The sequence below is a fragment of the Pantherophis guttatus genome, chromosome 4 (genome assembly GCF_059756535.1).
Source record: "Pantherophis guttatus breed Tessera chromosome 4, ASM5975653v1, whole genome shotgun sequence".
NCBI classification, from domain to species: domain Eukaryota; kingdom Metazoa; phylum Chordata; class Lepidosauria; order Squamata; family Colubridae; genus Pantherophis; species Pantherophis guttatus.
The window spans coordinates 146,979,405-146,995,410 of NC_142066.1; the positions used below are offsets into that span (position 1 = coordinate 146,979,405).

The 16,006-nt window shown below is 37.3% G+C and overlaps 1 protein-coding gene across 21 annotated transcripts in view; it reads right to left on the reverse strand.

Annotated features, from left to right (window-relative positions):
- Positions 1-16,006, reverse strand: part of ZMYND11 (zinc finger MYND-type containing 11) — a 115,496-nt gene continuing 99,490 nt past the window's right edge. For 5 of the 21 annotated variants that reach the window (XM_087893048.1, XM_034402068.3, XM_034402070.3 and 2 more), the window contains 11 exons: positions 14,277-14,369; positions 13,808-13,895; positions 12,830-12,885; positions 11,724-11,801; positions 10,445-10,563; positions 10,196-10,312; positions 8,694-8,901; positions 7,773-7,880; positions 5,904-6,176; positions 4,279-4,464; positions 2,224-2,846 (listed from right to left, as the gene is read on the reverse strand). In XM_087893048.1, the coding sequence (XP_087749174.1) occupies positions 2,724-2,846; positions 4,279-4,464; positions 5,904-6,176; positions 7,773-7,880; positions 8,694-8,901; positions 10,196-10,312; positions 10,445-10,563; positions 11,724-11,801; positions 12,830-12,885; positions 13,808-13,895; positions 14,277-14,369 (1,449 nt within the window). In that variant the 3' untranslated portion in view covers positions 2,224-2,723. Of the gene's footprint in view, positions 2,847-4,278; positions 4,465-5,903; positions 6,177-7,772; positions 7,881-8,693; positions 8,902-10,195; positions 10,313-10,444; positions 10,564-11,723; positions 11,802-12,829; positions 12,886-13,807; positions 13,896-14,276; positions 14,370-16,006 lie in introns of all 21 variants that reach the window. The other 16 variants (XM_087893044.1, XM_087893051.1, XM_087893052.1 and 13 more) reach the window with 6 other exon arrangements.

The window sequence follows — 16,006 nt, forward strand, 5'->3', positions numbered from 1 at the left end:
TTGCCTTTTCAAATACATTTATTAACCAATGTTAACACATTTAATATGTTGCTAGTCAGAGCAGCTTACAAAATGCCAGAATGCGTCATAGACTGCACAGCCACAATGAGTAAATTACAATGTGCATAGTGGCTAAGCTCAACACTTTAATATAGATTTATGATTTGCAGGAAAAAAAAAAGATGTTTGAAATAAGGAATTCTAAACAATATTTTCCCCTAAAACTTATACAAAACCAGGCCACAATTTTTTTATTGTTCTTTTGTTGATTTAAAAAAAACAAATCCACAGTTTTCACACTGTAATAACTTGAAAATGTGCAACCGTGTCAACAGAGACAAAAGGGAAAAAAAAGCCAAAAAAACACAAATTTTACTTTCATGCATCTATTCAGTTAAATATTACATATCCCGGAATGATTTTATACCCCCAAAAAATAGTTTTCACAAAAACTTGCTTTTTATAGGGTTGGACCGAAGGTTTTTTTAAATTGTAAGTAGGGTAAAGAGGGACAATAATAAAATAATCAAAGGGTGTTTCTTTTGTTGCACTTGCTCTAGGGTGAAGGCCTCCTATATATATAGCCATAACATAATTACTTAATTGTTAAAAAATTTAAGTCACTAGATAAAAGTTAGTATTTGCATGAGCTAACCTCTATTTGGGAGCACGGAGGCTCCCTTTGTATGGAGTGATTCTTTGCCAGACCTGTCCATTTTAGAGAATGATTCCGGGGTGATGGAATAATGAAGGCCCACCAGGATAAATGGGGCAACTAGGTATTCCAAGAGATTAGTCATGAAATTTGGTAAATATAGATATACTTGTTAAGTACTGCCCTCATCTTACTAACTCTATCTTGTTTAAACTCAGGCTATGTGGCCTGAATTTTCAAAGTTCAAACTGGTACTCTACTTCAATTGCCATTATTCGTTTAACGATCAATATCAATGCTTGTCAACTTGAACATCATTAAGGTGTAAGACTTCAATTTCCCACAATTCCCAAGCCCAGTGGAAGTCCACCCATCTTAAAGTTACTGTGTTGAGAAACACTGTTCCAGACTATAGCAATAGATCCCAGAAACCTTAATAGGAGGTTTGATCTTCTGAATGATTCTAGCAAACTCCAGAGAAATTTCGTTCTAAAATCCTTTTCTCCCAGTTCTCCTATTCGTATGATTCATTGTATGATCACTTTCAATAAATATCCAAGGTCTACATAAATATTTACAATTTACTTTGTTTGAACTTGGAAAAAGAATGTTCAAGGGGAGTTGGTTGAATTTTAAGACCATCTTGAGTAGAACCCTACAATGGCAAGAGCATTAGAAGATAAGCTGGTTAAATAAAGTTGTACACCTTGTATAAAAAAAATTGTCTCTGAACATGGATGCAATTTATATATATATATAAATTTATATATATACCTATACATAAAATAAACAAAAGGGAGGGAAGAGAGGGAGAAAAATAACTTTTTAACTATCGATCCATTCCTATTGGTAGCACTTCTTTATCCAAACATTCCGCAAAAGACAAACTTTTTACAAATCACAGCATCTTTAATACAGGAAAATTAACATGCATTATTCTTCATTCTAGCATAAAAATGGCAATAACCAAATATTACAGACATAACTGCTTTTGTGAAACTTAAGTGCTTCCTCATCCTTAGGACTTAATTTCTTATTTGAGTGCATAAATCAGATTAATAATTAACTAGTGGTTCGAAAGGTAAAAATGGGGGACAAAGGGCTGGAAGGAGGTAAAAAGAGCAGGACAAATATTAAACCTTTTCTTTCTATGCCTCAACCTTGGAACTCCATATACGATGAAATCTAAATTGGGCTGTTCTTGTGGGGGGTGTTTTTTTAATTTTTGGCTTTCTTTTTACAAGTATTCGTATTAGAAGGATGAAATGTGCAAAAATTTAAATTTTAAATATTACTTTTCCCTCCCCTAAGATCTGGCTCAGCCTACTACCCCACCCAATCCCTGGTGATTTTGAAACAATAAGATCAAAGCTAATATTTTCATTATAAAAGCTAAATGATGAAGAAAAATAATAACAGGACAAACACAATTGGGAAAAGAACATTAAAAAGTGGCAGGACTAGCATCTACTATGTCAACCCTGATCCCAAAATTCAAATATATATGCAAGCCAACAGATAATGCGCTCAAAGCAGTAAAATAAGCTAAAGAAAATCAGTTCAAATGATTAACATCTCTTATATCCAGGTAGTATGCTTTTTTTCTATTTTATTGTGACATTCAGGTCTCTTGAAAATGTTCCTATCACCTTTGTTTTGTTGAATCTTTTTATATATATATAATTTGGTGAAAATGCAACGAATTCCCTCAGTTAAAATTTATCAAAAAAGCAATGTGCTCCAACTGAGATTAAAATTACCTTTCCAGCAAAAAGAAAGGGGAAAGAGGGCCACAAGGTAATGACCACTGGAAGCAGAGAGTCAAAACACAAGACTGAAATTTAACTGTGCAAAAAAAAATTTTTTTTTTACGAAAAAGTGTTTCCCAGACTGGTGCAATAATAATAATAATAAGAAGAAGAAGAAGACTAATTAATCATAATGGGGAGTGAATTCACATTAATTCTGACCCCTTGGAAACCAACATGAAAAACTAGAGATGATTCCCAGCACCTGCTGTGTTAGAGGAAAGCACTGAATCAGGGCAACAGGTGAGGTGAGGAAGCTTTCATCTTTTCCGACGACAGGTACGTTTGTGCTCAGCATGCCAATGTTCCTGCTGACACTTGATGGAGCAATAGGAAGTGTTCCAACAGCAATGATACATAGCTTCTTCTTCACAGTTGTAGCACTGAAGGGACAATAAGGAAAAATAATCATGAAATAGAACCTCTCTTTCTCGTTCTCCTCCTTCATGCTAAACTCTCCTAAATCCTCAATTCTTTGTAGGAATGGTTCCTTGCAAATTGTTGTAAATCCAAAAATAACCACATCCCATTTGGTGGTGCTGGATTTACATAACAGAAAACTCCCTTTTCACAATGCTGTAGCTGGGGTGACTGGATAGGGCTGAGCATTTATTGGCCGGATGCCTTTCCCAACACCTACATGGAGTTCGCAGCAGATATTTTTTTCTTTGCACCCTAGGAGAGAAACAGCTGCTACCTAGAATTCAACTCTCAACCTACTGAGTGGGAGGCAAGCATCTTCCCCACTAGGCCACCATGCCGCTCTTTGCACAACACCCATTAAAACCCATTTGTTAACTGATTGTGGGAATCAGCCAGCCAACAACTCATCACGATTTTAAATGCTGGTTTAGAGACCTTAAACCAACGATTGTTCACGTGCCAGCATCACCTTAATGGTTGAGGGCAACATGTCCTAACTTGGCAATGTCCAGATTTGTGGGCTTTTTTTACTTCAACCCCAAAATGGCCAGTATGGACTTATAACTGGTATACTTAACAGCAAGTAACTATTTATTTATTTATTAATTTATATGCTGCCCGTGTCACCAACAAGGCAGCTTACAAATGGCAAAAAATTAACAATTAAAAAAGAACAATTAAAGTTCAGAAGAGTTCTATAAAAACTAAAACCAAAGAGACAAACAGCACAGGGCTGGGGTCTTCTTACCTCCTTAAAGCTCTGCATCTTCAGTGCAGAGTGCCCCCCTTTCACTGAATTAAACCAGATCCCAAGTGAAAAGAGGTAGCAGAGAATTATAAAATGGTTGCGCACAGGGGGTCCACAAAGCCCAGAATGGCAACTGTGAGCTTGCAATCGAGAGCCCAATGCATGTAACAAGGGAGCTGGGATGTGTCCGCATAGTCACTGACACTAGGACTATACACTACAACATTCACTAGGACGAAGGAGAGGCAAATACAAAGCTAATGTGCTGAGTGGTTGAACAAATCAGGCTCCAAATTCCCATTCAGCCTGGAAGTTCTCTGGAGAACCTTCTGCCCAACACACTTCACAGGACTTTTGTGTAGGAAAAGACAGGAGACGTGCTATGGGTGCCTTCTGGAGCTCATGGAAGAAAGGTAGGCTTACTTGTACCTGCCCTAAATAAATTCATCAGAGAAATCAATAAATGGAAAGCTAAGATCACAGAGACAGCAGAAGTATGGAAGGGAAGTAAACTTTCATCTCTCCAAAGAACTGGTCCCAAAATGTTCTTAATATCCCAAAATACTCTTATTACGGGACATCCCCAACAGATAAGAACGCAGAAGACATGGCCCAAGGAACCAATCCACTATAGTACTGCTTACCCACTGTTTCTTCTTGGTCTGAGAGATCAGCTGTTTGTGCTGGCTGGCTAACTTCTTAACTTCTTCTAAAAATTCCTCCTTGCACTTCTCCTTTACCTGCTTTGTCTTTCGGTCACACTCAGTCTGCATATTTGCAATGGCTTTGTTCACAGCCTGCCTTTTTTCTTCCTCCATTTCTGAACGCAGCTGGAATGTTAAAAAGCAGGTGAGTGAATGGCCAGGAATGGCGCTTCCAACTCTTTCTTCCTCCAAAAACATCTTATACAGCATTACAGATAGTCTCAAGTTAACAATGATTTGTTTAGTGATCCTTCAAAGTTACAACGACACTGAAAAAAGCGACTTATGACCATTTTTTTCACACTTACGACAGCTGCAGCATCCCCATGGTACACGTTTTCAAAGTTCAGACGCTTGGCAACTGATTCATGCTTATGACGGTTGCAATGTCCTGGGATCACGTGATCAGCTTTTGCGACCTTCTAACATGCAGAGTCAACGGGGAAGTCAGATTCACTTTACAATCGGGTTACTAATTTAACAACTGCAGTGATTCACTTAAGAACCGTGGCAAGAAAGGACATAAAACGGACAAAACTCATTTAACAACTGTCTTAATAAGCAGTGGAAATTTTGGATTCAATTGTGGTCGTAAGTCAAGGACTATCTGTACTTGTACTCAGTTGGTCTTAACAGAAGCAATTTCCTTGATCCGTAAGGGACCTAGATCCATCTAAATGGAAGAAGAACTATTAGCACTCACCTTCAAATAATTGCAGGGCTCCAACTGAAAAAGAAGGAACCACCACTGGTGACACCCTAACTATAGTTCCAGAGTATTCAGTTTTCCACAGGAAAAAAAAAATGCTGGACTTCCAGCATGTTTGACACCTGCTCAGAATTGTACTGTTCAGGTTTGGCAACTATATAAAGTACATACAAATTAAACCAGAGTTTGAACATCACTATGTTTCATCACCAATCCCGTATTAAATTATTGCTGCCAAAATTAAGCAATAGATTCATTTCCGAGATGGGTCACATTAAGCCAGGGTGTCAAAGTCATTCCATCATGTTGTCGTCATGTGATGTATTGTGATTTCCCCTCCCCCCCTAAACCGGGGGTGGGCGTGACACATGCAGCCTGCGGGCCGTGAGTTTGACATCCTCTGCATAAAGCAGAACGTAGACCACAGAATAGCAAATTCAGCTCAGATCTTCAGCGAAGATTCCTGTACTTCTCCTTTATTGGAAACCATCAATGAGTCCTAGGCACCCAGCAGAATCTCCTAATGACGACGAAGTGATGCAAAGTCTTTGCATAAATCATACCCACTTGGGTCATTCTGCATCACAGCGCAACATGCAAGCAGAATGAAATTTGTGTCATTCTCCCACTATTGTCATGAAGACATCACAGACTTCTTGTCTAAAATGATTAATTTTAGAAGAGTTTAACTGCACAGTGATCAGCCAGGGGATTATCATCTTTGTACAGAAAAGGGGCTGCCTTCCAGTCCCGAACGAATGAAAAGAGGTATATATAGAAATAAATTTCAGCAACAATGAATAATTAGAATTAATTAGAATATTCTCAAGCTGCCATCAAACTCATAGTTAATTACCTTCTCAATAGCTTCTCGCACAACCCTCTCAGTTTCTCTCTTGTGATCAGCCTTGATTCTATCCTTTAAGTCGCTGAAGATTTTGTTGTATTTCTCGTGGCACATGTTTTGACACCCACTATCGTTATTTGTCTGGGTGCTCCGGTGCAGCACTTTAGGGGAAGAGGCACTTAATTTCTTAGTCTGGGTCGAGACTGAAATTTTTTCAATGGGTTGAGGCATTGTGGGAATTTCCTGACTTGAACTGACTGCTTCTGTTTCAGGCTCCGGCTCCTAACATAACAAAGAAGGCATTATTAACATGGCCAATGAGGACTACAGCCATTTAGATCAGAGAGATAAAGACTGAAAAATGTGTATTGAATCAACATAATTATAAACATTACTTAGGTAAAAATTAACTGTGGTGTTCTTTAAAGACAAAAATGTAATGCTACATTGTACAGTTAAAACATAATCATGCCAATGACTCCACCATTATTTCATACAATGAGGAGGGGGAAGGGGAGGAAATCACATGCATTATGATATCGACAGAAGACAATAGTTGCAGCTTAGGGTTGAACTGAGGGATTCTTGATGCCCTCTGAGCTTGGTTGTTTTCTTGCAGGTGTTTCATTACCTGACTAGATTACATCATCAATGCAGCAGTGATGATGTTACCTAGTTGGGTAATGAAATGTCTGCAAGGAAAAACCTAGAGAGCACAAAGGAGCCCACATATGCATTATAAAATATCAATAAAGGAGAACATTTGTAGCTCAGGGTTGAAATGAGGGCACTGATGACGTTACCTAGTTAGAGTAATAAAATGTCTGCAAGAAAACAAGCAAGCTCAGACAGGACCCGTCTTTATAAAATATCATTACTGGTTTCCAAATTACTATGTTTTGCATATCTCCATTAACTGTTATTACTATTACTGTATGGCATTATTACAATAGTTAAGAGGCCACAATGCTAAGGCAGAATAGTAGTTTGAATTGCGAAGGTATCAGCTCTGTTATAGGACCCGCTTGTGCACTTCCCAGGTGTGCCCCAGAAGGGCGAGCTGGCTTCACACCAGAGAGAAAGACAAGTAGGTCTTCCTGCAGCAGCATCAAAGGCCCCTTTCCTTCCCAGAACTGCCTCGCAAACAGGCAACAGGGAAGGTTCAGAAGCGTCAGGAATTGGACTGCCTGCAAAGAGTGCCAGCTCATCTCTCTACCAAAATGTACCTATCGATCTACATGCATAGAACTTGCTTTCAAACTGTTAGGTGTGGACAGAAGCTGAGGCAAGTGACAGGCACTTACTCTGCTTTGCAATGCTAGGGCTCGAACCACCGGAGCTGAGATCATCTCTAGTGTCATTAAGCCACTGAGCCACCATGCCTCTAAACTAGTATTGTAAACATACAGAATAGGAATTTAGGCAACTCTGAAGATACTCAGCAATTGAAGGGGTATTCTTAATGCATACATCGGCCAATTTTTCCCCCTCCTTTTTGCCACTTGGTCCAAACAAGGATTCTAATTCTGATTAAAACATAAGCTCATCTATGCATGTTAACACTGGCAAAGTTAAATTATAGATAGGCAGAAGTGAACTAGCATGAAACCTTATAGCTTCACATTCTATCTCTATTAAGAATGGATAGGTTGGAATCAATTCCAAATCACTACTCGAAATTATAAGAAATATCCTACTTAAGAGTATATGGCTAGTATAAATAATGAAATAAAACAATACTTCCAAATGAAGAAAATAAAAACAGATTAAAACATGCTCTTTCAAGAAATGATCACTTTTCTGAGTTATAAAACATGAAGAAAATGAATTTGTAAACAGTCAGAAGGAAAAATGCTTGAATAATGTTTTCTCCCTCACCCACAAGTGCATGTATTTAATTGCCATGCTGTTCCTTACTTCCTTTTTAGGTTCCACACTTTGATTGCGTCTTCCTTTCTTTGCTCTTGGTTCCTGAGTAACCTTTAGCTGGGGAAATGGATTAAGAAACAGTAAATAAGTAAAAAGAAAACATTCATTTAGAATTGTCAATAACAAAATTGTCTTTTTTGTTACAAAAATGTTGACTTAAATTTTTTTTAAAAAATGCAACTAATAAAGTAAATGTTTATAATTATCAATTATCTTTGGCCATGAATTAAATTGCAAAATTTGGTAAAATCCCAGCTTCCAAATTAATATAGCTAGATACCAAGGTGCCACACCTCTTAATTGCTATGCCCATAAGTTTTTAGAGTCCTTGAAAAAAGTCCATTACCAAGAGGGCTTGGAATTTTTTATCTGAGAAACAGAACAGAGGCACGCTCTAACTTGTTTCTGTCATGAAGTTAGAACAAAGCAGGCAGAGATACAAAACCCAACAAAGTTTCACCTAAAACAACAAGAATGCAAACAAAATCTAAACTCCACAACTGTTCTGGGATTTGAATCCAACATGAATCACTCTATAAACTATGCATTTAAAAATAAGCAAACAATAGCTTCCAGAAGAGATTTAAAATGTATACTTCAGGTACAAACAATGATGCCAATCCTAGAATTACTCCAAAGAGGGAAGAATTGCTTTTATTGCAAATCTTTTGAACAAATACAGCGATTAAAAGCAGTGTAAAGACAGACAATGTTAGATCCGGAATCTGGTGGACAAGTTTTCCATATGACAGATATATATGGATTTTCAGATGTGCGGTAAGAAAAAAGCAGATTAAAGAAACAGCCGAGCTTCAATAATCAGCTGCAACTGGGCTATATAAAGTGGGATAATTCAACCCATCTACTCACTTGCTCATTACTGGTAGAAGAAATGCTTGATTCTGCTTCTTCCTCTCCTGTATCCTCATTTCTGGATTTCCAAAATCTGCCATCCCGAAGGAAACGCTGATGCAGCTCTAATTCATCACATGCTTTTTTCCAGCCCATGCTACGCTTTACGTGTAGCCGGTGTATATTAACGGTGATATCCTGAATATTTTCTGAAGGAATCCAGGCCCTCGACAATGAAAATGAAAAGATACACTTAAGCACATCCTTTGAAGGTGGCTGCCAGTTCAGTTTTCAAATCATCCTTTTCTATGCCAAACATCCATTCAACTCTAAGAGCGCAAATCTTACCTAAATGATGAAAAGAATCTTCTCCATTGGGTTTTGATGGCGAGGTCATAGATACAACATTGAATCTCCCCCACCCTGCCATACTCTTCACCCCAATTAACACCCCAGTGTTAATTTTAATTCTATTTCACTTTTCATTTTCTCCTAGTCCAAACTGCAACAATTATTTCTATGTGCAATTACAGCTTCTCAGTATGTTTAACTTTATTAGTATCTAGGTGCTCCACCATGACATCGCTGCTTATGGTATAGGAAAAAAATTAATCTGAATTATATTAAAGACTACAGGTAACTCTCAACAACTTTGCAAATGGGGCACGATTCACTTTTTGACCATGTTGCTAAGCGAATCACTACAGTTGATATGTGAATCAAGTGGCTGTTAAGTGAACCTGGCTTTCCCTATTGACTCTGCTTGTCAGAAGCCCCCTAGAAAGGTTGCAAGTGGCAATCCTAGGACTCCTGGACACTGCAACCACTGAAAATACATACATGCCAGTTGCAAAGTTCCTAAAGTTTGAACATATGACTGTGGGGATGTTACAACGGTCCTAAGTGTGAGAACTAGTTATAAGTCACTTGTTTCAGTGCCGCTGTAATTTTGAACAGTCATTAAATAAGCAGTTGATTACTAACTGCATTCCTGTGGCAATTTTAAGAAGCGAATTCTTTGGCAGGTTCTGTTTAGGATTCAGATTGTCTAATGTCACAAATGTCAGGAAGACAAATCATGCAGTTATTTAATGGATTTATATCTCACTTTACTTTGTTCAGTTCAAGATGACATATGCAACGATTCCCTACTCCTGTTTCTCCTATCAAAACCACTTTATGAGCTGGACTAGGGTGCCTGAGAAGTGACTGGTCCCAGTTGGTCTTTGTGGCTAAGAGAACGCTAGAACTTTACTGAGCCTTAGTTATCAGGCCCAGAAAAAAATCAAGAAAGACACAGAGTGACCTTCAAGCAGTGTCCTTGATTGTCCTTCACCCATAGACAGAAATCTTGCCAAACTAAAGCAACCATTTTCCATCACTAGAGATATAATCTGAAAATCTCTAGGGAGGAGCTATTTTAACTCTCTTTCCCTCAACCAAACTGTTTAAATTCTGCTGTCTTTTAGTCCCCAGGAATGCAGCCTCTCCCTCCTAGGAATCCAGACATTTCACCACACCTAGAAAGAGAAGCGCACTGTTGTTTATTTGTTAGATCTTTTTCCTCCAGTTGAAGCTCCACAACATCTCCACCTCCAATTTCATCTTGCAAAGGCAATCCAGTGTGGTTGATTGGCCTGAGAAAGAATGGGTCAAAGTTCAAGTGAATTTGAACCTGCATCAGTCTGGGTTGAATCCACACCATTAACCACACCCAGGGGTGTGCTGGTTGTCTCAGTATACAAGAGACACTGCAAGAATGAAAATACCTTTGGTGGTGATGGCCAAAAAAGCGAACATCAACTTGATTGTCTTCTTTCTGCATGACTTTTGCAGGCCAGAATCCAAAGCCTTTCATTTTGGCCCACACCAGTTCATGATTTGGTATCTAAAAATTAAAGGAATATGGTACCAGTTACAGAAGTATTTCTGACTTGGCAGGTGTTAGGTATAACCACTGTCACATAATGAAAATAAAGCTTACCAACTCAAGAGAATATTTGGAGTTCAGGTATGAACTGTGAGGTCCTTGGTGGTTTTCTTGCAGACATTCCATTACCTAACTAACTAACATTATCAGTGCTGCAAGAAGAGTGGGCTCTGGTATCTGTTCATATATACAAATAGCTTGTCTAGCTGGGTTATGAAAAGTTTACAAGAAAACAACCAAATGAAGAGAGCACCAAGGACCCCACAACAAAACCTACCCATGACAGAGTCTTAACTAAGTCTTAACAACAGCAATCAACACTTTAAAAAGTTTGATCTACATAACACCAGTATCAGCATAATTTAACAGATCATACTCACATGGTGTAACAAATTATCATTTTGCTGGCAGTTTCTAAGCATTGTTAACTTAGAGCAAAGAAACTCAGTTTCATTGAGCCGTCAAGTAAATAAATGTTCCTTCTTATCAGCAAAAATTGGCATTGTGTTGCTTCATGTTATTGAGGAAGCTGTGCAGGTGAATTAAACCTCACAGGCAAGCGTCAAAAAATGTGGTTTAAACAAATGTTTCTGAATGCTTAACTGGTATATATTCCACAATTTGGAAATTATGACCTCTGAAATGGAAGATTCTGGCCTTCTCTACACAACATACAAAAACTGATAAGCTGGTTTGCTCACTACAGGTGGTCTTGGCAGTGTTCAAGCACATCAAATGAATTATAGATTGCTATTTTGAGAATACAAAGTGTTCATCCGCTTTCTCCAAGGAATGCTTTTACTCTGTGAGCCCTTAAGCCAGGAAAATACTGGCAAGGCTTTATTGTAGCATCAATCCTTTCCCCAATGTCAGGGAGACAGGAATTGATCACTGTAGTCAAGGAAATATAAAAATGGGACAACTGGTCTTATCTTTGTATTGGTATGAAGATGGTTCCACCTAGTGGTGGCTACAGAATTAACTTTTTTACAATTTTGTCTATTGTATATATATATCCTCAATGAATCCCATTCTTTAAAACAGCTGGGATTAATTTCTATCACCGTTTCTTGGGGCCATAGATTCCATATTTCAGTTGTGAGAAAAGGTAAGCTTACACAAGGATAGCAGAACCAATTGTCAGGACGAGCATTTGATAGATAGAAACAGTTCTTGCAAAGCTGAAGTTCATCCAACTGAGAGAAAAAAGGAGAAAAACACTTGTCATCATATGTTCTGAAATGCTGGAATGCAGAACTAAAATTGTAAATCAGTTTTTTTTCTCATTCTCTTTCTTTGAAAATTTATTTATTTCTTTCATGAAAAAAACCACCAAAAGGAGAAAAGAGAAGGAAAAAGTAAACAAAAACACACCTTTCGATATTGTATTATATATAAAAAATATTTAGTCAAATTTTAAAGCAAATCATTAAACTTTGACGAACCAAAGTAGTAACCATTGGCCTTTTGATTCTGCCAATGTAGTACTAGTATATCAAAGGAAACTGAGTATTTATCCATAACTTAGGATCCAAGTCAAAAGTAATTCTATTTTCCAAAAACTGAATAATAAATTCTGTGCTGTCAATCATATATAGTGTATCTACTATTCTTTGAAGGTAAGATGCATAGGTAAGATTTTTATCTGGCCTCTAATAATTTCAGAAACATATTAGTAGTACAAATTGAACAAAAAGTTGTTGAGGACCATTATTTATTCTAAGGATGAAACAAAACTATTCAATACAGGTAAAACATATAGCCACACATAAATATATTGGTGCATTCAAATTATTCTGGCACCTTTTATCTTTTAAAATATCTGGAGAATAATCCACCATCATTGTTTAGGTGTTTTAGCTTTTCATTGAAATCGAAATGTGAATTTCTTTTTGAAAGAAAACCTGTTCTAAAAGAGGTACCAATATAGCAGTCATGTAAAATCTTCCTAATTTTCTTTACTTATTTTTATTTATGTTATTGTTCACAGATGAGATAAAAAATATTATTTAGCTTTTAAAAATTAGCTCTTTTGACTCATGATAAGGATTTGGAATTACATGGGGAATTAGTTTCTGAACTTTAACCTATCAAAATGCAGTGTGTGTTTTTTAAGTTTGTTTCTGATTTCCAGAACAATTTTCAAAACAAATGAAACCACGGGTATATGGAAACTGATAAAACAATTGTCCAGAATTCACCAACATGACTAAATATTACTTACCTCATGGCAGGTGTCTTTGTAAAGCATTCTGGCTATATCAGCTTGTTCACTGTCCACTGTAAAAAGAACACACCCACAAACATCTAAGACTTTGTAAATGATATGGTGAAAAACAATTGGCAATTGAATTCTGGAGGAACTGGCCCATCAGCTTGTAATACCTAAGTTCACTACGTCCCTTCAGCCTGATTTAAACCTCTAATTAACTAAATAACCAAAGATTGTACATGCCAAACCTTCTTCTTTTTGGCAAATATTTTAAAGATCTGCTTGGATATTTCATGGTGTAAAGAAAATTAAATATTGCTGAGTAAGATTAATAAAAAAGAGAAACATAAGAAAAGATGTGCTGGCTTAAATAGAAGACCCATACATAGTCCTTGCTTAGCAACCACAATTGGGACAGCAACTATATTACTAAGTGATTCAAATTACTAAATGAAATATGTGACCAGAATGAATTTATGATCTCACTTCCTCTTTGGTCATTAAGTGAAACATCACATGACTCCAACTTTTGAAACTTTTAGTTTTGCCTTTTCCATTAACTCTACCTGTCGCACGCCAGTCGTGAAACACACAATTGGTGATCACATGACTAGGACACTGCAATCGTTACAAAGGCAATGATTGGTTGCCATGTGCCATCCTAACTTTGAATGGTCATTAACAAGACAGTTGGTAAGGAAGAACTATGTACATTCCACAAATTGTTCCTACAACATTCCTTTTGATGCATTTTGGGAAGCCGATGACAAGTGCATTCTCCATTCAAGTATCTACTTTCTAATAATGGAAGTAATACAGACCCATCATGTTGACTTAAACTTCATGACTTTGTCTAATTCAGCTTTGAGGGAGAAGTAAAAGTGAGCACAATGTAAAGTTCTCACTTACTCATTCTTTATAATCAATTCTACCCTGAGGATGTCCTTTCCTTAAAGATCTTATTTTTAAGTCCAATAAGTCCCTACCTACCTCCATAAAAAATCACGGTGTTATGTAGAAGAAGTTGAGCATCTGCTTTAAATTCCTCATAACTTCTGTATTTTCCTTCATTTACTTTCTATATAGATTGAAACAGAATTATTTATAACATTCATTAGCGTTGTCCAGCAATCAGAATAAGCACACATATAAAGGAATGTTTATATTAAAGTTTCTACAGAGTAATTTATGGGAGCTTAAAGTTGTGAAATTGTGCAATGAGTAGCTCTATTTTGCTTCTGGTCTCGTCTTTCATCCTAAAGCATTTCTATAAAAAGAAGACTCAGTAGTCCTTTTAAATTAAACCTTCTCCTAAGTAACTCATACAAACTGTTTCTAGATAGAACTGAATAAAATGAGATTTCCAGGTGTGGATATTGGGCGTCCAAAAATGAGATTAATCTGAAAACTGCCAATATTCTTCTGTTGCATGTAACTCAAGAACTATATAGGAACATACCTCTTGTATGGTTGGAACATCAACAGCTGTATGTACTAGCCGACGATACATTGGATGCTTGTTGTCTTTGCCTTTTTTGTTTAGATCAATAGCCTAAAAATTGGCAGAAAATACTGGTTTAGAAATCTCCCATTCTGACAAGAAAGAAGAGTAACATATCCTTTAAAAAGTTCGTAAGCATTTGAATTACATGCCAGTTTACAATTAAAGTTTTTAAACAGTTCTACTCCAAAAAGATTGACATGTAGGATTTGAAAGGCATAATCAAGAAACAAAAACCCTAAATGTTTTTATATGCATTAATATTATGATTCTATTTTAATAGATTTTAATAGGATAGTATCTATTTCCTCCCAAAAGAGTATTTTAAGTTTTCAAACAATCAATCATCTTGTACAGTTTGACATATTGAATCAGCAATTCTTAAAAAAAATATTTTTTTTCTTGCCAATATTTCCAATAAAGAGTTCTGATAGCTGAAAATGACTTTTTTGAATAATGCATATGGAGAGACAAGTGGATAAAACATTATATGGAAGATTAATAATACATCAAAACAGAATTTGGCAAATTGAGATTTAACTGTATTGGTAAGAATTAAGAGTTTGGTTGTCCTTTTCAAGTATTTTTTTAAACCACTACATTTCAAAATCATGAAGCTATGCAGTTACTCTATTTATTCCATCATCATAAATTTTGTGTCTGGACAAAACCTGAAATAATAGAAAATTAAATGGAAAATGAATCCTGGGCACTACGGTGTTTCCCTGAAAATAAGACCGGGTCTTATTTTCTTTTAGGCTTGAAAATAAGCACTTCAGCTTATTTTTGGGAGGTCTTATTTTTTTGGAGGTGCACGAGGTGGCGAGAACAGTCAATTCATAGCTGCTGGGCACCTTAACCACGCCCTGCGGATCAGGGAGGGCTGGGAGTTCTGTCTCTCCGGGTGCCTGGAGATATTTCCAGCACACTCTTGGTAGCCTCAAGCCCTGGCCATGGCACCAGGCAACCTTGCAGAGAAGGGCCCCTCTATTCCGTTGCTCACCTTGTGGCTGTGGAGCAGGCGGCGAGCACGATTTGCGTTCCGCCAGGCCTAGACCTCTGATGTTGATTAGGCTGCTGCTATGATGAGGCAGAAAGCCATGCGGCCCATCGGAATCAGCTCTCCCTTCCCCCATCTCTACCCTGCTGCTGCTTGAGAAAAGGACAGGCAATTGTGGAAGATTGTGGAAGTGCATGCTTACGATAGAAGGAAAGCCCAGCCTGTCCCTTTCAAGCGATCAGATGTCTGTATGTGTGTGTGAGAGAATTCGTATGCACTCACATTTGCGAAACGGTAGGGAAGGTAAGTGAATCCCACCTCTAGACAGGAGGATAAAACAAAGATACTGAAAGGGGAAATGGGAAGGTAGAAAATGATTTCTGTTCCATTTCCAGAGCCGACTTATATATAGTCCTCAACAATCATCCATAATGGAGCCTCCCCATTATGGTTATAAGTTGTAATGGTTGTAAAACAGATGTCACGTGACCTACCCCAATTTGCAACTTTTGCAGCAGTCATTAAGTGAATATGGTAGTCATAAAGCGGCTACAGAAGTCATTAAGCGAACCCATTGTTCACTATGATGTGGTTTTGCTAAAAACCAGAAATACCAGTTTTCATCAAAACTGTTGTTAAAACAGTTGTATAACCCCAGGAGACTGCAAATGGCCATAAATATACGGCC